The 23,889-nt window shown below is 39.6% G+C and overlaps 1 protein-coding gene across 1 annotated transcript in view; it reads right to left on the bottom strand.

Moving 5' to 3' along the window:
- OCRL (OCRL inositol polyphosphate-5-phosphatase) overlaps window positions 1–23,889 on the bottom strand; it is a 75,652-nt gene that overhangs the window by 38,332 nt on the left and 13,431 nt on the right. The window contains exons 5-14 of the mRNA XM_036270070.1: window positions 21,795–21,905; window positions 20,761–20,850; window positions 19,652–19,772; window positions 19,404–19,565; window positions 17,097–17,198; window positions 16,452–16,566; window positions 13,117–13,233; window positions 12,825–13,012; window positions 10,193–10,304; window positions 8,393–8,502 (exon numbers count right to left, since the gene is read on the bottom strand). Of these exons, the coding sequence (XP_036125963.1) occupies window positions 8,393–8,502; window positions 10,193–10,304; window positions 12,825–13,012; window positions 13,117–13,233; window positions 16,452–16,566; window positions 17,097–17,198; window positions 19,404–19,565; window positions 19,652–19,772; window positions 20,761–20,850; window positions 21,795–21,905 (1,228 nt within the window). The remainder of the gene's footprint in view (window positions 1–8,392; window positions 8,503–10,192; window positions 10,305–12,824; window positions 13,013–13,116; window positions 13,234–16,451; window positions 16,567–17,096; window positions 17,199–19,403; window positions 19,566–19,651; window positions 19,773–20,760; window positions 20,851–21,794; window positions 21,906–23,889) is intronic.

Genomic DNA, 23,889 nt, shown 5'->3' with positions numbered 1-23,889 from the left:
TTGCTGAGTCAGGTCATCACAGGACGGTGGCCATATTACTAGGAGAATCCCTTCCGAAAGCCCTAGAGAGAAGCAGCAGTGCCTCCCTCCGAGATTTACCCCACCCAGCTGGGCCAGGGGAATGCAAATTGAGCCTCATTAACAACCAGCATCTGCCCCACCCTCTGGAAATCCTTTTACCCTGAACACCTAAGGGAGTTTTTTTATTCAGTTCAGGGCTACAAACCAAGGCTCATCAAGTAACTGAGACTAACAAGTCCAGGCAAAAAAGCTAGAGGATAACTGAACCTTTCCTAGACTTGCAAATCTACCCAGGAAAGTAAGACTTGACAGTGGTGTATAACACGGGTCCTCCCACACTCATCCCAACCCAATAGAGGGAGCCACAAACAGCAGAACACCAACACCCACAGGGAAAATTTGGCAGGCTCTAAAATCCACCAAGACAGCCAAAATGGTGAAACAAAGAAACAAATCCCAAACGAAAGAACAAGAGAATGCTACTGAAGATGAGATAAATGAAATACAGTTACGCAAGTTATCAGAGATAGAGTTCAGAGCCATGACCTTGAGGAAGCTCAACAGCATGAGTAAGGAGCTCAACTCCATGAGTAAAGATGCAAAAACACTGAAAATCAACCAAGTGGAAATGAAGAACAACATAGCAGAAATAAAGAACACATTAGAAGGAATAAGCAGCAGAGTAGAGGAAACTGAAGACTGGATCAGTGAATTAGAAGAGAGGGTGGAAAAAAACCAACCAATCAGAAAACCAAAAGAAAAAACAGAAAGATAGCTTAAGAAAACTGTGGGACTACGGAAATGTAACAACATTCGCATTATAGAAGTTTCAAAAGAAGAGAAAATGAGCAAGGGTTAGAGAAGATATTTGAAGACATAGTGACAGAAACTTCCCTAACTTGGTGAAGGAAGAAGGAAATCAAGTTCAAGAAGCACAGAGAGCCCCAAGTAAGAAGAACCCAAACAGGCCCACACCAAGACACATAATAATTAAAATGCCAAAACTAAAGACAAAGAGAGAATCCTAAAGGCAGCAAGAGATAAGCAACAGGTTACCTAAAGGAACCCCCATAAGGCTCTCAGCTGACTTCTCAACAGAAACACTACAGGCCAGAAGGGAGTGACATGAAGTAATCAAGGTCATGAGAAACAAGGATCTGAATCCAAGACTACTCTATTCAGCAAGGCTATCATTCAAAATAGAAGGTCAAATAAAGAGCTTCCCAGACAAAAAAAAATTTAAGGAAATATATTAGCACCAAACCAGCACTGCAAGAAATGTTAAAAGGACTGCTGTAATTAGTACAAGACATAGGAAGAAAAACATAACCACAATAAACAAAAATGACAATAAGTAAGTACATACAATAATGACCTTAAATGTAAATGGACTGAACACTTCGATCAAAATCAGAGTAGCTGACTGGATAAGAAAGAATGACTCAAGGACTTCTGGTCAAGAAGACGGCATAGGTAAACACAGTAATGCATCCTCCTACAACCACATCAAAGTTATAACTAAACTACAGAACAATCATTATTCTAAACCGCCTGAAATTAAACTGAATGGAAGTCATACAACTGTGAAATTAAAGAAGCAGCAACATCAAGACTGGTATGAGGCGTGGAGGCATGATGGGATGGTCCCACACCCATATGTGGCGGAAAAAAATTAGAAAGGTACCTCGGCTGGGAAGGTCCTCCCTGAGGACAGAGGGGTCCCCATCTCACACCAAACGCACAGCTTAGGGTTTCAGTTCCAGGAAGAGAAGTCCCCATAATTTCTGGCTGGAAAAACCAGTGGGAACTGAGGCTGAGGGAGGCTGAGGTAGCTGGAGCCCTAGGCAACTCCTCTTTAAGGGCCCACGCACAGACCTACTCGGACTCACACCCTCCAGGCTCCAATGCGGTGGGGGAGGCAGCCTGAAAGGCACTAGAGACATATGGGGAAGAACTGAGTTGTTTGGTATTAGGGCAAGGACTGGAGAGGCGGCTTTCTCCTGGACAGAGGCCTTTGATCCATATCAGAGGCCTTTGATCCTCTGGTGAACCCTCCCCTAGGGGGGCTGACAGCCGCCATATCTGGGACTCCAGCAACCTGGCTCACACTGTTGGCCCTGCCCTGGTGATTCCCTGAGCCCCCACCCCAACCAACTTTCAGGCCCACCCAAGCTGTTGAGGGTTGCTTTACCATAAAATTGGCCTGTCTTGGATCCTGCTTCAGGTTTTCCTAAATTCTTTCAAACAAGCAGCATCTGGTCTCAATTAGTGCCATACCTCTCATTAAGTAATACACAGAAACAAATACAGGGAGGCAGTCAAAATGAGGAGACAAAGAAACAGGTTCCAAATGAAAGAACAGAACAAAACTCCAAGAAAAGAACTAAGCAAAATGGAGAAAAGCAACCTAACAGATGCAGAGTTCAATACACTGCTTATAAGGATGCTTAATAAACTTAGTGAGAACCTCAATGAATTTAGTGAGGACCTCAAGAGCATAAAAAAGGAGAAGTCAGAAATGAAGAATGCACAGTCAGAAATGAAGGAGGAACTAACTGAAATAAAGAACAATTTACAGATTCAATAATAGAGTAGGTAAAGCCAAGAAGCAAACCATCGATTTGGAATATAAGGATGCAAAATACACCCACTCAGAACAGCAAAAAGAAAAAAGAATCCAAAAAAAGGAGGCTAATATAAGGAGCCTCTGGGACGACTTCAAGCGTGCCAACATTCGCATCTTGGGGGTGCCAGAAGGAGAAGAGAGAGAATAAGAAATTGAAAACCTATTTGAAACAATGGCAGAAAACTTCCCTAACTCAGTGAAGGAAACAGACATACAAGTCCAGGAAGCACAGAGAGTCCCAAACAAGATGAACCCCAAGAGGCCCACATCAAGACACATCATCATCAAAATGCAAAAGGTTCAAGACAAAGAGAGAATCTTAAAAGCAGCAAGGGAAAGCAGTTAGTTACCTACAAAGGAGTTCACATAAGACTATAAGCTGATTTCTCGAAAGAAACATTGCAGGCCAGAACAAAGTGGCAAGAAATATTCAGCGTGATGAAAAGCAAGAACCTGCAACCAAGATTACTCTATCCTGCAAAGCTTTCATTTAGAATTGATGGCCATATAGAATTTCCCAGACAAGAAAAAGCTAAAGGAGTTCATCACCACCAAACCATTATATGAAATGTTGAATGGTCTTCTTGAAGAAAAAGATAAAAAATATGAACAAACAAAATGGCAATGAATACATATCTATGTACAATTGAATCTACAAACAAAATGAACAGCCAGAACAGAAGCATTCTCATAGATACAGAGAACATTTTCTTGGTTGCCAGATGGGAGGGGGGTTAGGGGAATGGGTGAAAAAGGTGAAGAGATTAAGAAGTAAAAATTGGTTATTAGACTGACAAACCTCAAAGGGAAGGGGGCTGGGGGTGGGAGGAGATAAACCCCCCAATTTTTTTTTTTTTTAATCCTCACCCGAGGATTTACCCCTTTTGTTCAGGTAGAGTGGGAGGGAGAGACAGGAACAGAGAGAGAGAGAGAGAGAAACATCGACGTGAAAGGGACACATCAAGTGGCTGCCACCCTCACGACCGACCAGGGCCGGGGACAAACTGCAACCGAGGTACGCGCCCCTAGCGGGAACCGAACCCGGGCCTCTCGGGACCGCAGGTCGACGCTCTAACCGCTGAGCCAAACCGGCCAGGGCGATAAACCCAAAAATTTATATGTATATATGCATAACCAATTGACACAGACAGCAGTGTGGGGAAAGGCAGGAGGGGGGCAGGAGTGGGGAAGAGGGGGTCAATAAGGGAAAAATGAGGAATATCTGTAATACATTCAACAATAAAGATAAAAGAAAGCACGCATGACTCATATATATGTTGTGTATAAGAGACCCACCTCACAACAAAAGACTCACATAGGTTGAAAGTGAAGGGATGAAAAAAAATCTTCCATGCAGAGAGAAAAAAATAGTTGGGATAGCAATACACATATCTGATAAAATAGATTTCAAAATGAAGGCCATAACTAAAGACAAAGAGAGCCACTACATAATATTTAAAGGATCTATCTAACAACGAGATATAACCTTGGTAAACATAGATGCATCCAATATCAGAGCACCAAAATACATTTAAAATCTTCTGGAGGACTTCAAAGGAGAAATCGAAAGCAATACAATCAGAGGAGGGGACTTCAACACCCTGCTGACAACACTGGATAGATCCTTTAGACAAAAAATGAACAAGGACACAGAAACTCTAAATGACACACTGGATCAAATGGATTTCATAGATATCTACAAAGAATTACATCCTAAAACTGGAGAATTCACATTCTTCTCAAGTGCACATAGGAAATTCTCAAAGATAGACCACATATAGGAAACAAAGTAAGTCTCTACAAACTCAAGACGATTGAAATCATATCAAGCATCTTCTCAGATCACAATGGCATGCAACTAGAAGTCAATTGCAACAAGAACATGCAAAGACATTTGAAAACATGGAGGCTAAATAGCATGTTATTGAACAATGAATGGGTTACCATGGAGATCAAGGAAGAAATTAAAACCTTCCTGGAAACGAATGAAAATGAACACACAACAACACAAAATCTATGGGATGCAGCAAAGGCAGTTCTGAGAGGGAAGTACATAGCACTACAAGCCTACTTCAAGAAACAAGAAAAATTTCTAATTGACAATCTAACCTCACAATTTAAAGACCTTGGAATTAATCAAACAAACAAAAAACCCCAGAGCAAGGAGAAGGAAAGAAATCTTAAAGATCAGAGCAGAAATAAACAATATAGAGACCAAAAAATGATTCAAAAGATCAATGAAACAAAGAGCTCGTTCTCTGAAAAGAAAACCAAGACTGATGGACCCTTGGCTAGACTCACCAAGAACAAAAGATTGTCAACAAATACTATGAACAATTATACGGCAACAAAATTGAACAATCTAAGTGAAATGGACAAATTTCTAGAAACACATAGTCTTCCAAAACTGAACTGGGAAGAGACAGAAAACTTGAACAGACTAATAACAACTAAGGAAATTGAGATGTCATCAAGACTCTCCCAGCAAAGAAAAGCTCAGGCACAAACGGCTTCACGAGGGAATTTTACCAAACATTCAAAGAAGAACTAACACCCATTCTCCTCATACTATTCCAAAAAAATTCAAGAAGAAGGAAGACTTCGAAACTCGTTTTATGAGGCCAGCATAATTCTAATTCCAAAACCAGAAAAGGACACTACAAAGAAAGAAAACTACAGGCCAATATCCCCGATGAACATAGATGCCAAAATCGTGAACAGAATACTAGCAAATCGAATCCAGCAATACATTAACAAAAATTATTCACCAAGTGGGATACACCCCAGGGATGCAAGGCTGGTATGATATTGGCAAATCAATAAATGCAATGCACCACATAAACAAAATGAAAGTTAAAAACCATATGATCATATCAATAGACACTGAAAAAGCATCTGACAAAATCCCACACCCATTTCTGATAAAAACACTCAGCAATGTGGGAATAGAAGAATCATATCCTGACATAATAAAGGCCATATGTGAAAAACCTATAGCCAACATCATTCTCAATGGGAAAAAACTAAAAGCATTTCCCTTAAGAACAGAAATAAGACAGGGGTGCTCACTTTTGCCACATAGTACAGGAAGTCTTAGCCACAGGAATTAGACATGAAGAAAAAATAAGAGGGATCCAAATGGGAAAGAAGAAAGTGAAAGTGTCATTATTTGCACATGACATGATAGTATACATAGAAAACCCTAAAGACTCCATCAAAAATCTATATTTTTAATAAACAAATTTGGCAAGGTAGCAGATATAAAATTAATGTCAAGAAATCAACAGCATTCTTATACTCCAACAATGAACTCACAGAAAGAGAAACTAAAAAAACAATTCCATTTACCGCTGTGGCAAAAAAATTAAGATACTTAGGAATAAAGTTAACCAAAGAAGTAAAGGACCTATTTCGAGAAAACTACAGGACATTGAAAAAAGAAATAGAGGAAGATATAAAAAAGTGGAAGCACATACCTTGTTCATGGATTGAAAGAATTAACATTAAAGTGTCCATACTGCCCAAAGCAATCTATAGATTCAATGCAATCCCCATCAAAATACCAATGACATATTTCATAGAACTAGAACAAATACTTCAAAAGTTCATATGGAACCAAAAAAAAAAAAAAAAAACCCAAATAGCCACAGCAATCTTGAAAAAGAAGGACAAAGTAGGTGGGATCGCAATACCGGATATCAGGTTATACTACAAAGCCACAGTAATCAAAACAGCCTGGTACTGGCACAAGAACAGGCATATAGATCAATGGAACAGAACAGGAACCCTGGAAACTGACCCAAGATATTATGCTCAATTAATATTTGACAAAGGTGGCAAGAGCATTCCATGGAGTAAAGACAGTGTCTTTAATAAATGGTGCTGGGAAAACTGGACCACTACATTAAAAAAAATGAAACTAGACCATCAACTTACACCATACATAAGAATAAACTCAAAATAAATGAAAGACTTAAATGTGACTCATGAATCCATAAAAATCTTAGAAGAAAAGGCAGGCAACAAAATTTCAGACATCATACGCAGCAGTATTTTTACTGATACATCACCTAAGGCAACAGAAACAAAGGAAAAAATACACGGGACTACATCAAACTAAAAAGCTTCGGCACAGCAAAAGAAATAACCATGAAAATGAAAAGAGAATCCACTATATGGGAGAGCATAACTGCCAATGATACGTCAGATAAGGAGTTAATTTCCAAAATATATATACAGTGCTCATACAACTCAACAAAAAGAAGACAAAGAACCCAATTAAAAAATGGGCAGAGGACCTACGTAGACACCTCTCCAAAAAGAACATACAAATGGCCAAGAGACATATGAAAAAATGCTCAACGTCACTAATCATCAGAGAGATGCAAATTTAAACAACTATGAGATATCACCTCACACCTGCCAGAATGGCTGCCATCAACAAATCATCAAAGAAGAAGTGCTGGCAAGGGTGTGGAGAAAAGGGGACTCTAGTATACTGCTGGTGGGAATGCAGACTGGTGCAGCCACTATGGAAAACAGTATGAGGTTTCCTCAAACAATTAAAAATTGATCTGTCATTTGACCCAATGATCCCACTTCTAGGAATATACCCTGAGAAGCCTGAAAGACCAGTTAGAAAGAATATATATATCCCTATTCATAGCAGCACTATTTACAGTTGCTAGATCTGGAAACAGCCCAAGTGTCCATCAATAGATGAGTGGATAAAAAAGCTATGGTACATATACACAATGGAATACTACGCAACAGTAAGAAAGAAAGATCTTTTATCCTATGAGACGACATGGAGGGACCTCAAGAGTATTATGCTAAGCAAAATAAGCCAATCAGAAAAAGACAAATACCACATGATCTCACTTTGTGGAATATAATGAACAAGGTGGGCTGATGAATGAAATAGACTCAGAGATATAGAAAGGAGTATGGTTCAGACTGAGAAACCTCAGAGGAGGGGGCAGGGTGGATGAATGAAATGAATCAAAGAACTTACATGCATGTATGCATAACCAATGGACATAAACAACAATGCTGGGGGGGATGGGGAGGAGGGTGTCTAGGTGGGGAAAAGGAGAAACATCTGCAATCAAAATAAATTAATAAAGATTGGAAGAAAAAAAAAGAAACAGTTTGGAAAAAAAAGAGAACAGGACAGCCCTGGCTAGTTTGGCTTGGCAGTCAGAGCATCAGCCAAAGAGTTGTGGGTTCGATTTCAATCAGGAGCCTGTACCTCAGTTGCAGTTCAGTCCCTGGTCCTGGTCGGGGTCATGCAGGAGGCAACCGATTGGTGTGTATCTCTCACATTGGCATTTTTCTCTTTCTCTACCCGTCTGTCCCTCCCACTCTATCTGAAAATAAATGGAAAAATAGCCTCGGGTGAGGATTAAAAAAAAAAAAAAAAACAGAGCAGGGCAATAGGTAAGGAAATTGGGGTGAGATGAGGAAGGTCAAAATCTAAGCAAGTCTGCTGGGGTGACAGAAATAAGGTACTGCAGACAGCCCATAAAACTTCAACAGCTCTGATATAGAAGTTATACTTTTGATAGATATACACTCACCTTTGAGTACACATGAATTAAAAACTCTTCTGTAATAGCATTGAGCCACTAGGTCTTTTCTATCTGTTTCTGGCATGACCTAAAAAATCCCTACCCTTTCACCAATATGGAGGGACAGAAAGATCAGGCTTTAAGCTACTCCATGAGGAGGTTCTTGCTACTTTACCTGGAATCCCATCGGTCTGTTTTAGAATCATACTTATAAGTGGGGATAAACTTGATTTCTCCTTCAGTGAAGTCAGCAAAAGCTTTTTTCTGTGTGCGCTGAATATTTAGCTAGAAATAGAAAGAATCATCACATAAGCAGGGTAACACCATCTTAATATAAGTGACAATCGGGTTGATTGGCCATTTCTAAGTAGCTAGTTCCACAGCCTTTGTCACTGTAAGAGTATATAAATAAAATTTCTATACTTTATGAATTAAATTATACCATTTCCATAGTACCCAAACTCACCAACAGATAGGATGTTCATTATGAGCACATCTCTAATTATTTATTGGTAATAGTGGTCAGGTAAAATGGAAAAATGGAATATGAATAATGTTAAATTCCCTGAAGTTGGACAAGAACCATCTATCACAACTTTACACTTTAAAAAAGCACACAAATGTTGAATGGATAATTCCAAAAGTCAAATTCAGTGAATAGCTACAGATAGTTTTGGAAGTTAACCTTACTCAAATATTTAACCAGAATTATACACAACTAAGAATTTATTCCAACTGAACCCCCTTTGGAGGCAGAACAGAGGAAGCCATGCAAAGAAATTAGCCAGCCAACCTCAATGTGAAGGAAGACACAGCCAAGAAAGGCTCACCATAAAAACCATTCTACTGCAAAACACCTGAAATTTGATTATGTAAGAAGGTCAAAAGTCTCACGGAAGGATTTAAAGACATTCAAATCGGGTCGAAACATTTTCTTCCCTTAATAAGAAGCATTCACTTTTAGCATCCAGTATCCATAGCTGAAACAAAAATTCAAGTCATATGCTAGGTTCTGAGGCAAATTTACAGAAAACTAGATTCTGGAATATCAAGTTTTATATAAATGTTATGAATCAAGGGTTTCCCCACAAGTTTTAACAACTGTAATCCAGCTAGCCCCAACTTCTCAATCAGTTTCCATTAAACCACAGTCTGTGTTATTTGTCCCAGACAAACTTCTTTTCTGTGCCTCTCAATACCCTTCCAGGGCCTCCCTCTTTTACCTCCAAACTGTTACTGAGCCTGCCAAATAATCACAGAGCAGCTTTCCCTGTTCCATCTGCCAAACCACATCAACATGGCCGAACGCCCACTTCCTCCAGGAAGTGTTCTCTAATTCATCCCACCCATTCTCCAACTCACTGACACAAATCTCTTCTTGATAAAGACTTAATGAATAACCCTTATATTTACTCTTTGAAAATTTTTTATCTTATTGTCGAGAGTATTACAGATCTCCCCCATTGCCTTCCTCCTCTGGGTTCCCCACCCTGTCCCAGGCCTTCACTACTCTATTGTCTGTGTCCATGGGTAATGCATATATGCATATACATTCTTCAGTTAATCTCTCCCCTCCTGCCATCTAGGTGCTTAATAAAAGCACTATAAACCTTGTGTGTATTCACTGCATCACACTGTAGCCACACTGATTCTCTAGAGCAGTTCTCAACCTGTGGGTCGCTACCCTTTTCGGGGTTGAATGACCCTTTCACAGGGGTCGCCTAAGATATAACCGTAGCAAAATTACAGTTATGAAGTAGCAACAAAAATAATTTTATGGTTGGGGGGGTCACCACAACATGAGGAACTGTATTAAAGGGTTGTGGCATTAGGAAGGTTGACAACCACTGCTCTAAACAATGACACCTTTCCATCTATTCCTAGAGTAAGACACACCTCTCACCGGTCTAATTCATAAACCTAACAATTTTATCTGCTATCTAGGAAAGTACCTATAAAATGAAATTTTACTTACCTGGTCAAATTTCAGGAGTCTCTGAAGGTCATTCTTGTTAATAAGACTCTTCACTTCATTGGCATCAGGCATGCAAAGTCTGTAGTTCAAATCTCCCAGCCAGATGACAACACTGAGGATCAAGAAATATATGAACAGAAGTAGCCATAATTAGCATAAAAATCAATCAGAGAACAGAGGGAAGAAAAATGGGTATTGATAAGGATTTGTTTATCACTATCTGTTAAGGGGCTGAAGCTGTAACTATCCTCTGCAGGCCAGCACTATCAACAACTGAGAGGGACTAGAGATTACAAAATAGGCAGGAGGCCCTGGCTGGTTTGGCTCAGCGGTTAGAGCTTCAGACCATGGACCGAAGAGTCACGGATTCGATTCCAGTCAAGGGCACATACCTCAGTTGTGGTTTGTCCCCGGCCCTGGTCAGGGTCATGTGGGAGGCAGCAAATCAATGTGTCTCTCTCACATCGATGTTGCTTTCTCTCTCTCTCTTCCCCTCTCCCACTCTACCTGAAGATACATGGAAAAATATCCTTGGGTGAGGATTAAAACAAATAAACAAAAAATAAGCAGGAGGATAGGCCCGCCAAACATGAAGAACAAAGACAGGCAAATAATACAGTGCATATATGGGATTCAGAAGCCCAGGAGTTAACTGCCTGAGAGGCATGTAGTTTATTTGCTGGACTAGCTTCAAAATTTTGCTTGGCTGCTTGCCAGGTCTCTAGGGGAGGAGAATCTGAACGTTTTCTACCTCTATGAGCCTTGACATTGCGCAGGCTCTCCGCTAAAGTTTGCATGGTCTGAATGATACCTATCCCAGTCAGGGCTCACTAGGAAAAGTGGGCCCAGGGCTCTTTGCTGCAGCCAATCTATCTATCCATGCCCTAGATTCACACTCCAAAGGAAGAAAATAGAATGGAATATGTTGGGATCCATATGCTCCCATGAGATCCTGAGGCTCCCAATCACATAAACAGGCCCCTAGATGTGCTGAGAACCCCACAGGTGGGACCTTGAAATTACCATACTAAAATGGATTCTCCTGTGAACTATCTCAAGCACTGAATGAATCTCTTTGCCAATCTTAAGTGCAACACAAAATTTCTTGAATCTTGGGAAAATAATTTCATGGAACTTCAGGGCAACTTTATGACCATTAATGTCAAGGCCTTGACTTTATCACCGTGAAACAGAATTTCATATGATCCTAATTGTTTTTAATTTTTATTCCTCACCTGAGGATATTTTTCTACTTATTATCAGATAGAGTGGGAGGGAGGGAGAGAGAGAGAGAGACAGAGAGAAATATCAATGTGACAGAGCCACATCGACTGGTTGCCTCACGCACGACCCAACCAGGGCTGGGGACAAACCTCAACCAAGGTACATGCCCTTGACCAGAATCAAACCTGTGACTAATTGGTCCACAGGCCGACGCTCTAACTGCTGAGCCGAACCAGCCAAGGCTGATCCTAATTGTTGAGACAATATGGAAACAGGCCAACATCACTATCCTTCCCTACTCTTTTCTCAATTACCCTACTCTCTATTGATTCTAATATCCCAAGATTATCTTTTATTTTCCTACAATTCCCATTTAAAACCACTTATTCTAAACCACATCATCCTCTCAGAATTTCAATTACCAGTATTAGTTTCTTTACGACTAATCATTTTCTACCACCCAATCCATTTCTCAATTGATTTCTGCTTCTATCCTTATTAAGTCCCATTCTTCACTAACCTTCTCTCATATTGATCCATTGGGGTCTTGAAATCTCCACCATCCCTATTCTTAATGATTCACAGCTACTAAAAGAACAATGTAGATCTATATATACTGGCTTGAAAAGAGATTGACAATGACAGCATAATATAGTCCCATATAATGTGTTTGTATGTGAATAGAGAAAAGTCTAGAACAGCACTATTCAAAAGTAATACAATGCACATCACAAGTATAATTGTAAAATTTCTAGTCATTGCCTTTAAAAAGTAAAACAAGTGAAAATAACTTTTAACAATAAATTTCATTTAACTTAATACATTCAAATTATTATTTCAACATGTAACCAATACTAAAATTTTTAGATATTTTACATGTTTTCCCAAATCGCTGAAATCCCCTGTATAGTTTATGCTTATAGAACATCTCAGTTCAGCCTAGCTGCTTTCCAGGACCCCAGCCACCCATGGCTACTGGCTGTCGTATTGGACAGCATAGACCTAGAAGGATACACACCAAACTGTTAGTAGTGGTTTCCTTTGGAGAGAAGGATTGGCTGGGGAGAACAGAGGATAAGAAATCAGGGATTTTTACTTTTAATTTTATCTTTTATTACATTTACAATAAACATTTCTATTTTATCATTAAAAAAACAATAAAAACTGACTCCAATCAATAGATCCCTCCTGTGTTACTCTAGGTGCCCTCTAACAGAACTAACCTTTACCTCTGATAGCATCTAATTTCTCTGCCTCAAAATGAATCTGCTATTCCTCCAAATCCTCTCTTCTCTGTAACCCCATTCCTAAATGGTAATCCTTTACTCTTCACAGTTCTACTTTCTCAACACTTTTATTCTTTGTTCAGCGCCACCATTCCAAGGCTAAAGGAGACTTAACTACTCACTCATGTTTCATGATATTCAGCTGCGGGAGGGCCTGATTTGGAACCACAAAACTCATTCGTGCACAGATGTCCTTATAATCTTGATTCCTTCTCTCAAAGTCCTCCACATGGGCAGCCAGGTGGGAATTGACAATGCAAAATGTAGTGTTGTGAAATACAAATCTCACAGCTACCCCACCTTTGTTTCCCTATTGACAAGAGTAATTATTCACAGTTAGTACAAAGATACAAATAGTAATTGAATTTCACAGGTATATACATAATAATCAAGCTCATTTCCAAAGGCACTCACCATTTTCCCCATGATTCCAGTTCCAACCGTTTCTGTAGCAACATCACGGATATACTGCCACTGATCCTTTCTGGCAAATATCAGGAGCATCATCCCAACAAGGCGAACTAGTTGAACCTATGAGATCCGAGGAGTTAGAAAAGGTTCGTGTTAATACAGTACCACTCTTTTAAGATACCACATATCGAACTTCGCACAACTAATTTTCCACCTAGAAGACATAACAAATGCCCAAGTCTGAATCCAAATCATCTGATTTCTCAGTGGACACCTACAAAGAGGAAACAAAATTTCTCTGGGGAAGCTCTAATATGGCTATGACCAACATGAGTTAAGTCTTTAAGGGACAATGAGTACACTAAGCTCTAGAGCCATTCTTTTACTCCCTTTTTTAGCCTATCAGGAGCAGGGAGCACTAAAAATTCAAACAGTCAAGAGAAAGTCTATCCTGCTTGTTCCTTTTGCCCTCCTTCCTAGTTTCTGATTTCCAATTTCCTAAGAAATGAATATTTATTACCTACATCAACTGTAAGATAGATAAAAATTACTCAGGCTAATGACTCCTTTTAAAGGTCTTAGTGTGGCCCTGGCTGGTTTGACTCAGCGGTTAGAGTGTCGGCCTGTGAACCAAAGAGTCTCGGGTTCGAGTCCAGTCAAGGGCATGGACCTCGGTTGCAGTTCAGTTATCGGCACTGGTCGGGGTCGTGCAGGAGGCAACCAGTCGATGTGTCCCTCTCATGTGGATGTTTCTCTCTCCCTCCCTCTCTCCTTCCCACTCTACCTGAAGATAAATGAAAAAAAAAGTATCTTCAGGTGAGGATTGATAATAATAATCACAATCATAAAAATAATAAAAACAAAGGTCTTAGTGTGGTAGCCCTGAAATTAAAATAACTCTTCTGGCAGCCTCTACCTTGTTCCTTCTAAAGACCAACAAATTGGCTCACCTTGCTAAAGTCAACTGTACTCTTGACTTACAACCAAGTTTAGAACTCATTTAAATTCCACAACACTTGTATTCTTGCTCTGATTCCAAAACACACCCTATGCACCCACATGCTTCAAACTGCTTTTCTGTGAAGCATCCATTTCTGACCATGTCAGTGAACAACTTCAACCTTAAACTCTTACTACACAAATCAGTGACCTTATATATAATTACTTTGAGTTAATTATTGTTATAAGAACAAAATTCTTTTTTTCTCTCCTAAAAGTTACCTGAGCAATGAAAATATAGGATTAGAAAACTCAGGGAATTTTTTCCCTAGAAGATAGGTATAAAAAGGATTAGTCTGCCCTGTCCCGATATTATACAGGAGAAAAAATTTAATTAAACTGTTCTTTTGGAACAAGTTACAGTCATCCCTCACCACTTCACGCTTTGACTCTCGCGGCTTCACTCTATCATGGTTTTTTCAAATATATTCATTAAAAGGTTGATCGAGACAGTGAAAATGATACAGCGCGTGCTCGGTTGTCTGAGTCAATTATATACCCCTGTATTACAATTAAAATGAAAATTGCTGTACGTATGGACTAGGCCTACATATTCGAGCACCCCTGCAAATCCTTCAAAGCCAGGTGCAACTGCTCGACCACTCCTTGTGTGTGGGCGATAATTTTTTTCCAAAAAATCAGTTGTGGTGAAACCAAGCCAATCAGAGCGTTCTGTTCACTGATTGGCTATCCTATCCTCTTCCTATCCTGGCCAATGATTGGCTCAGCCTCATGCAAGTTTGTTTCTCTCATACATGCTCCTACATCACTATGCATCAAAAGCATCTTTGCTCTTGTAAGTGTTTGCGATTTCTGAGAACTTTATCTAAGCCCCACGATGGCTCCTAAATGTGCTGCTTCTTCTAAGCCTTCTGACGATGAAACTAAGCACCAGAGGAAGATGCTTACCATCCAGAAGGTGAAACTCGGATATGATCAAAGATGGCAAGAAAATCATAGAGGTTGCCCGCCATTATGACTTGAATGAGTCTATCGTTTGCTCCATCCGTAAAGATGAAAAGAACATCCGTGCAACAGCTACTGTCTCTTTCAACAAGGAAGCAAAGCGCATCGTGACAAGTCATAATAAGTTCATAGTGAAAACGGAGTCTGCCCTAGCTGTCTGGATCAGCAACAGCCGCAAGAAAAATATTACACTGGATTCACTGGTCATCCAGGAGAAGGCGAGGCAGCTCTATCAGCACTTCACGGCGGACAAACCTCAACCAGGACCCTCTTCATGGATTTCAAGGTAAGCAAGGGTTGGTTCTAGAAGTTCCAGAAGAGGTATCATATGGAGTGTTGTTCTCCATGGAGAAGCTGCCTCTGCTGACCAGCCTGCAGCAGAGGACTACGTGAACAACACGTTCCAGAAGATCCTTGAGGAGGGTGAGTATCATCCAGAACACGTGAATGAGCTGCTGAAGACACATTCGGATCCCTTAACTGACGAGGATCTGGTGGAGATGACTAAGTCTTCGATTGAGGAGGAGGAAGAGCAGCCAGAGGTTCCTGGGGGTCAGGAGGAGGAAGTTGGCCTTACACTTGAGCGTCTCTGGCAAGTTGTGAGAACTATTAAGGTAGTACAGGACATGATTGGCAAATGGGACCCACAAATGATGTGTGCATTGCGGTCATGGAATGCACTTGATGGAGTGATAGAACTCTACAAAAGCCTCCTCACACATATGAAAAGACAGCGCCAGCAACTGCCTATCACGATGTTCTTCAGCTGCACACCCAGACACCCACTGTCTACTCCTAGTACTCCTTCAGCGGAAGAAGATGACGACGCGCCTGCTGAAGATACTGCACCACCTGAAGACTCTCCTACTGAGGTCGTGCCTTCAGAGGAGCAGTAACCTTGCTCTTCTTTGCTGTGCAGTATATCTCTTCATCTTCATCGCTTCATCATTGAACAAGATGCACTATTTTCATAGGTCAGTGGTGATGTATAAGAACTGTTTGTGTGTGTAATTTTTTTGTGTGTGTGTGTGTGTAATTAAATGTACAGTAATAATATGATATTTGTAATGTCTAATACATCTTATTTTCTTTTATTTTGTCTAATATATTGAGTAATACGAGTGTAATGGTGACTAAAGGGTGTTATTTCATGTCTAGAGGGCTCTAATAATGTTAAAAAAACATATTTAGAAGGTTGTAAACAGGTTTTCTATGCTCTAACTGCGAAAATATTCGACTTTGTGGAAATTCGTTTATTGTGATAGAGTCTGGAACTGATTACCCATGATAAATGAGGGCCAACTATATACATAACAATCCTAGGGAGTTCTATTTAGTCACATACTAAAAAAAGATAATTAAATGTGACTTACTTTCTTATACTTGGCTTTGGAATGCAAAGCCCTTTCCACAGCTATGGACCACTCTTGTTCCTTCATGGATTCAAAGTAGAAAAAGGCTTCTGTGCTCAAGTCCAGCTCTTGGAATCTGAGAAGCAAGAGGATGTGAAATCTGTATGTATCCCATAATTATCTCTGACTACTTGCTGTCCCACTTTGGGGTATTAGGTGAAAAAAGGAATGGGAGAAACAGAAATTTTATGAAATTGCTCTGTTGACCCAGGTGATCTGTAAGGATAAGTAGCTTTCTTTTCAAAAGACTCCCCACAAGTATATGCATGGACTATGCAAGATGTAAACACAAAAACCTCCATAAGGGATAACAGTAGAACTCTGCTTATATATCCTAGAAATAGTCACTGTTAGAATTGACCCCATGTCTCAGTTTCTGTGAAGAATACAGTTTTCTATGTGTTTCGAGAGGACTAGATGCTTCCTTATACCATTTTAGGTATCTATTCCTTTCTGATCTCACAAATTTGACCCACAAGTAACTCTTATTTATAGTCATTACAGCAAGTTTTTACCAAATAGCTTTTTTTACAAAAAGGAAGGCAAAATGTCACGTAAACAAACACCAAACATAAGCCAAAAGGAAAGTCCTGACATGTTCTTTACCCAATGCAGTAGATATCAGGAGGATTCGGATCACAGTTCAGCCAGGGTTCTAACCCACTATCTGGAGACTGGCCATTCACATTCCAAGTTCCAACAAAAAATCTAATACATAATACAAAAAAAAGTGTGAAAACAAAGGTCAAGAATGAACAAATGGAAGTTCTCTCATCACTTCTATACAAGGGTATGTTCACATCAAGCCAACACAATTTCTTAAATGTTTTGCCACACCCATAAGAAAAACCACTTGCATGTAGAACACAAAGGCAGTGAGTTTGTCCTCTCTTTAAATTTTACATTAGGTGAACCTGCAGAAAGAAACCAAGTCTCTATTTATTTTTATTTATTTATTTATTTACTTTTTTAATCCTCATCTGAGGACACTTTTTGCATTCATAGAGCGAGAGGGAGAGAGGGAGGAAGAGACAGAGCGAAGAAACATCGATGTGAGAGAGACACATCGACTGGCTGCCACCCACACAACCCCAACCAGGGCAGAGGATAAACTGCAACAAAGGTACGTGCCCTTAGCAGGAACCGAACCCAGGTCTCTCCAGACCGCGGGCTGACGCTCTAACCGCTGAGCCAAACCGGCCAGGGCACCAAGTCTCTATTTAAAAAACACAAAGTCAATTGCTCTGCCATATTTCCTTTCAATTCAACTCCATCCAAACTCATACTTGAAGGGAGAGCTTGTTGATGGGGAAGAGGTATCTTAGAAATGCTGTAAGCATATCTAATATGATAACTGTTGTGTAAGGAACTGCAGTTGAATCCAAAAACTTAATTCCAGGATTACAGGATATCTGTGTAGGACATTCTGCTGAGGCAGATATAGTTTTATTTTTTATTTATTTTTTATCCTCACCCGAGGACATTTTTCCATTTTTTGTTCAGGTAGAGTGGGAGGGAGAGAGAGAGAGAAACATCGATGTGAAAGGAACACATCGAGTGGCTGCCACCCGCACAACCGACCAGGGTCGGGGACAAACTGCAGCCGAGGTACGCGCCCTTAGCGGGAACCGAACCCGGGTCTCTCAGGACCGCAGGCCGACGCTCTAACCGCTGAGCCAAATCGGCCAGGGCGAGGCAGATATAGTTTTAAGGGGGAAAGCAGAAGGGAAATCTTCTGACTGTCTTATCAGGGATGGGGAACCTTTTTTCTACCAAGGGCCATTTGGATATTTATAACATCATTTGCAGGCCATACAAAATTATCAACTTAAAAATTAGCCTGCTATATATTTGATCAGGCATGTGATGGTAGGTGGTATTGATTTTGTGAGCCTTACATAGCCCTGGGGCCGGACGTTCCCCACCCTTGTCTTAACTGTTTAAATACAAATATAATCATCATGGGGAATATTAGAAACTGGAGGTTTTAGCATAGGGATATAGTTATGATTGAATTAGAATAAATGAGGCATAATGGGATAGCAGATGGGGCTGGAATCTTGGAATAGAAGGGTACATGTTGTTCACAAATAACAAAGAAAAGTGTTACTGCTTTGTACATTGGAATATACATTAGAATGCCATACCACACACACTGGGTCCAGAAAAGAAGATATCAACAAGTAAAGGTGACACGAAAAATATAATACAGAGGAGAGAATCTAAGAAAGATCTCCCCAGCAAGAGGATTAGGTGAAACTTTCTTTAGTTAACTACCAAAGTTAAGAAAGTTAAGATCTAGTGGTTATGGTAGACTTTAATTGTCTAATATTGGAGGGTAAAAATTCAGCAGGCCAGACAGATAAACACACTTGTATATGGACTATACTAGGGGATAATTCACTAGTACAGTGGCTTTCAACCTTTTTCCATCTTGTGGCACACACTAATTACTAACATTCTGTAGCACACCAAAAATATACTATATTTTTGGTAATCTGACAAAAAATACAGGTATGGTTTTGAGTCATTCACACCGGACAGCTTTGTTGTGTTGGCTGTTGTCATTTTTTAATTTGACAATCTAACAGAAAAGAGGTCACTATTCCTGACTAAATAATCAGGTATTGCATGTTTTAAAAATTCTTGTAGCACACCAGTTAGAAATCGCTGCTCTAGTACATGTGAGCTTGGTCTGGTTCCCTTAGAACAGACAGAAACATTAGTAGACATAGTATCATTAGTAGTTAGAAAATCCAAAGGAAAATGTAGTATTTGCATTATTTTGGATAGAGACAGGGGCTTAAATCAGCTGACCATTCCTTTTCATTATGCTTTGATTCTTAATTAAACTAATACCTTAAATATCAAGACCATTTTCTGCTATACTTCAGTACTACAAGAGAAACTAACCTGAAGGTCTGAATGTTGACATACTCTTTCTCTCGCTTTGCCAAGATATGTTTGATGAGGCCCTCCCGCTGCACAGACTGGTTATTTGGTACAAAGAGCTTCCGCATGGTGTTGGTCACTTTGGGCTGTTCCTTGTTAGAAGCTTCTTTGTCACGTGGAGGTCTAACAAATAAATGAGAAATTTGAAAGTGAAACTTCCTAAAATAGAAGTCTTCTACATGGGAAATGTGCTGTGACATAGGACTTACATTCTGTTCACTGAAGAGGGTGGGGGTGGAGGTTCCCTACGAATCCCCATAGGCTGATTTTGTGAATTTATTTTCTTGTCCAAATTCATAGATGAAAAATTATCCTCAAATCCAAGAAGCCCTAAAGGACACAGAACTTGGTGTCAAGGTGGGTTGGGGGGAATGGATAACATGCAACTTATCCAGGACAAATAGGGCTTTGCTTTGATCAGTGGTTTTGATTTAATCACTACTTAGTCAGTGGCAAATTCCAAACCAAAAGGTAGTGATAACTTAGACTGAGGGAAGAAACACATCTGTCCCTGAAGCACTGACATAGTAACTAGAACAGTAGTAAATTACATTAATTTGACCCTTAAATAATGAATGCTAACATTTATTGAAGACTTAGCACAATGCCTGGTTGATAGTAAGGGATTATATCTTATCTTAATCATCACAAAAACCCCATGAGGTCAGTGCTATTAAAAATCTTCCCATGGCCCTGGCTGGTTTGGCTCAGTGGTTGGAGCGTCAGCCCATAGACTTAAGGGTTGTGCGTTCAATGCTGGTCAAGGGCACATAACTGGGTTGCAGGTTTGATCTCTGGCTCGGGTCGGGGTCATTTGAGAGGCAACCAATTGATGTGTCTCTCTTATGTCAATGTTTCTCTCTGTTTCTCCTCCATTCTTCCTCCCTCCCTTCCACTCTCTCTGAAAATCAATGAAAAAATATCCTCGGGTAAGGATTAACAAAACAAAAGGTTAAAAAAAAATCTTCCCATGTTACAGAAAAATAAATGGAAGCTCTGAGTTATTGAGTAACTTGACCAAGGTCATATAACTAGTAAATTATAGAATTTGGAATTCAAACCAAGGAAGTATGGCCCTGGAATCTGCAGTGTTTTATTGTTATTGTTACCACACTGCTAAGTTGGCTCCTGAAGAGCTAACCTGCCACAGAAAGAATCAGGAGTGCACCTTGGTCAGTGGGCATAGACTCCATAAAACCACTCCATAGGAGATGCTTGACACTGATATTAATCCACATTTTATTATCTGTCCAGATAAAATCTATTGACTCTGCAATCGTCAAAGCAACTAGGGAAAAAAAAAGAATCTTTTCAGTACCTGAAACACAAGAAGGTTTGTCCTTAGTGTCTAATTTCTGGTACCAGCTGGATGAGTCCTTTTGTTCTGGAACAAGAAGTTGTGAGTGTGCTGGAGAGATAAAAGTCATGGTCAGAAACTGGGCAGCCCATCAATGAGTGGAATTTATGATAACCAAACGTCATTCACTCAGCACTCCTCAAATTCAGGGCCAGCATTCTTGAATGTAAAGGAAGAGACTAAGAAAATGAGAGCAGCTTAGAGATCATCTGGGGGCAGAAGGCAGATTACATTCTGTAGTAAGCTGTCATGCCATCACTGAAGATTCTGGAAACTGGCTCAGTGTCCTTAAAGCTGAATAGACTTGTGCCATAACCCATCCCTGGTTTCATTCCTGAATTTTAAAAAGTCAGCTATCAAGGCGCAGGGGGTGAGGTACTTTGCTCATGGTCATTTGCCTCTGTATTGGCATGTCAGAATTTCACTTCTAATCAAATTGTAGAAAAATGCTTCCAGATCTTAGCTATTATAAATAGTGCTGCTATGAACATAGGGGTGCATATATTCTTTCTGATTGGTGTTTCAGGCTCAGCAGTAGATGAGTGGATAAAAAATCTCTGGTACATATACACAATGGAGTACTATGTAGCTGTAAGGAAGAAAGATCTCTTATCCTTTGAGACAACATGGAGGGACCTGAAGAGTATTATGCTAAATGAAATAAGCCAATCAGAGAAAGACAAATATCACATGATCTCACTTATTTGTGGAATATAATGAACAAAATAAGCTGATGAACAAAATAGACCCAGAGACATGGAAGTAAGGATCAGAATGACAAACTTCAGAGGAAGAGGGTGGGGCAGAAAGAGATAAACCAAAGAACTTATATGCATATACACATAACGAATGGACCTAGACAATACTGTGAAGGAGGGGCACAGGAGCAGGGAGGAGGGGGTCAGTAGGAGAAAAAGAAGAAACATCTGTAACAAAAATAAATAAATTATTTAATTTAAAAATAAAAGAAAGAAAACTGCTGAGTCTTGGGTTACCTTCCTGAGCAGCAAGGACCTCTGACAGGAACTTCAAACAGTGTTCTTCATTAGGGATTTCAAAGCAGCGTTCTCTGGTCCAGTCCCCCTGAACCCGAATTTTGCAGCCACCTAAAATGAATTGAAATTCATACGCATATAACTATGGAATACACTGTTTTCTTGGGATCACATTCTCAACTTACCAGTTTAATAGGAGAAGGTCCAGATCACAACCAGACCTCTAATGTAGGAAGTATGGTGGGAAATCTAAGGGGCTGGTGAACTGTGTCAATGAGCAGCTCAATATAGTGATAATATATACTAAAATCATAGTTTTCTATGTTCTGATATATCTCTCAGATGTTAATGCAGGGACCTCTAAATTCTAGAAGATTAATTTTGCAACCACCTTCTTTCCATCTCCTAGCTGGAAATTCCTACCATTTCAAATCTAGATCATATAGTAAGAGTATCTGAAGTGTGATGTAAGTAAAATAAACAGGATGGTTGTTCCTAGGTACAGATTGCACCTAGGCAATTGAATTCATAAATTAGTTGAAAAGAATATGAGATTGGTTTGAATTATTTTGAAAAGAACCATCTATACCTCATTACTATTAAAAAAAAGTGTCTTCTTATTTGTGGAATATAATGAACATAACAGCCTGAGGAACAGGGTAGACTCAGAGATGTGGAAGTAGGGTACAGACTGACAATCTTCAGAAGAGGGGGTGGAGGGGGTAAGAGATAAACCACAGAACTTATATGCATGTATGCATAACTGATAGACATGGACAACAAAGCTGGGGATGGTGTGGGGGGGGATGGGGAGGAGGGTGACAATGGGGAAAAAAGGAGAAACATCTGTAACAAAAATAAGCTAATTAAAAATATATTAAAAAAATTTTAAAAATAAAAATAAAAAATGTGTGTCTTGAATAAACTTACAAAAGCAATTAATGACCTATGTTCAGGAGTGGTTTGGTTCAAGTACAACCACTTGGAAAACAGCGTTATTACAAGCAAAGTTATCTAGGACTTTAATTTCTTGTGTATACAACATACAATCTCCCTTTTTCTAATGCCGTATAGTTACCGTCTATATCAATCATCTGGATATGGTGATCTAGGAAACCTATGTACTTGTTTATATTTTTATTTTAACTAATTTATTATATGTATTGCTTTCTCATGCCTCTAGAAACTATAAATTCCTTGAGAGCAAGAGGCAGCAAGCACATACTTTTGATGGTCTCCCGAGGTTGTCTGCGATTGAGGGGCTTCTCAGGACTCAGAACTTTCAAAGCTAGACCAGGAAAGTCCCAGGCAAACAGAGGTGGTTGGTCACTGTATTGGCGACAATGACATGATGACAGACTTTGCAGACAGAAGGCATTTAACAAACGACTATTTAAGTGGACTCTTTCACACTTGTAAATAACAGAGATGAGAAAATGAAATGAAAATCTAGTTTCTTAATGTAGAAATCCACTGCTGAACCTTGGTACTCTTGTTCCTTTACATTTCCATAAGTTTCTATCTCTACAGATTTAGTGATCAGAAAAGAAAAGAGGTAAAATAAAGAAATAAATGAAAAAGAAGGCACCCAAGTGGATCAGAAATAAGAAAATTAATGACGGTGCCACTGTAAGGAAGAGAAAAAAAGAGGGGGCATGAATAAAGACTGACAATTAAGAGCAGCCATGAGATACAGGGAAAAACTCCTCCAGTGCACAAGCAGTCCTTTCTTTCTCAGATAGTTTATATTAAATGCAGTAAAAAAAATAAAAAAGAGAAGTTTCAATCTGATAGAAACTTAGAACAAGAACACCCAGTCTCCTTTTCCCACAATCCCTGATAGATATACTTTAGCACATACAAAAATAAATTAACCCATTTAATGGACAGAAGATTCCAGAAATTTACAAAATAACACTAGATGCTCTCTCACCATGTTGCATGGCAAAGAGAACACATTATCCCATGACCCTACCTTCTACTTGGCTTCCTTCTAAAACCCTATGGACTCTGTGATCAGCAAACACTTAGATCCTCAACTTTTCTCAACAGTCCCTGCAACTCTCAGTGGTTTCCAGTTATGGCTGGATTAGAA

The sequence above is a fragment of the Molossus molossus genome, unplaced genomic scaffold (assembly GCF_014108415.1).
Source record: "Molossus molossus isolate mMolMol1 unplaced genomic scaffold, mMolMol1.p scaffold_m16_p_2, whole genome shotgun sequence".
Classification (NCBI taxonomy): Eukaryota; Metazoa; Chordata; class Mammalia; order Chiroptera; family Molossidae; genus Molossus; species Molossus molossus.
The sequence above is the reverse complement of the archived record's forward strand: the minus strand, read 5'-3'. Positions and strand labels throughout refer to the sequence as shown.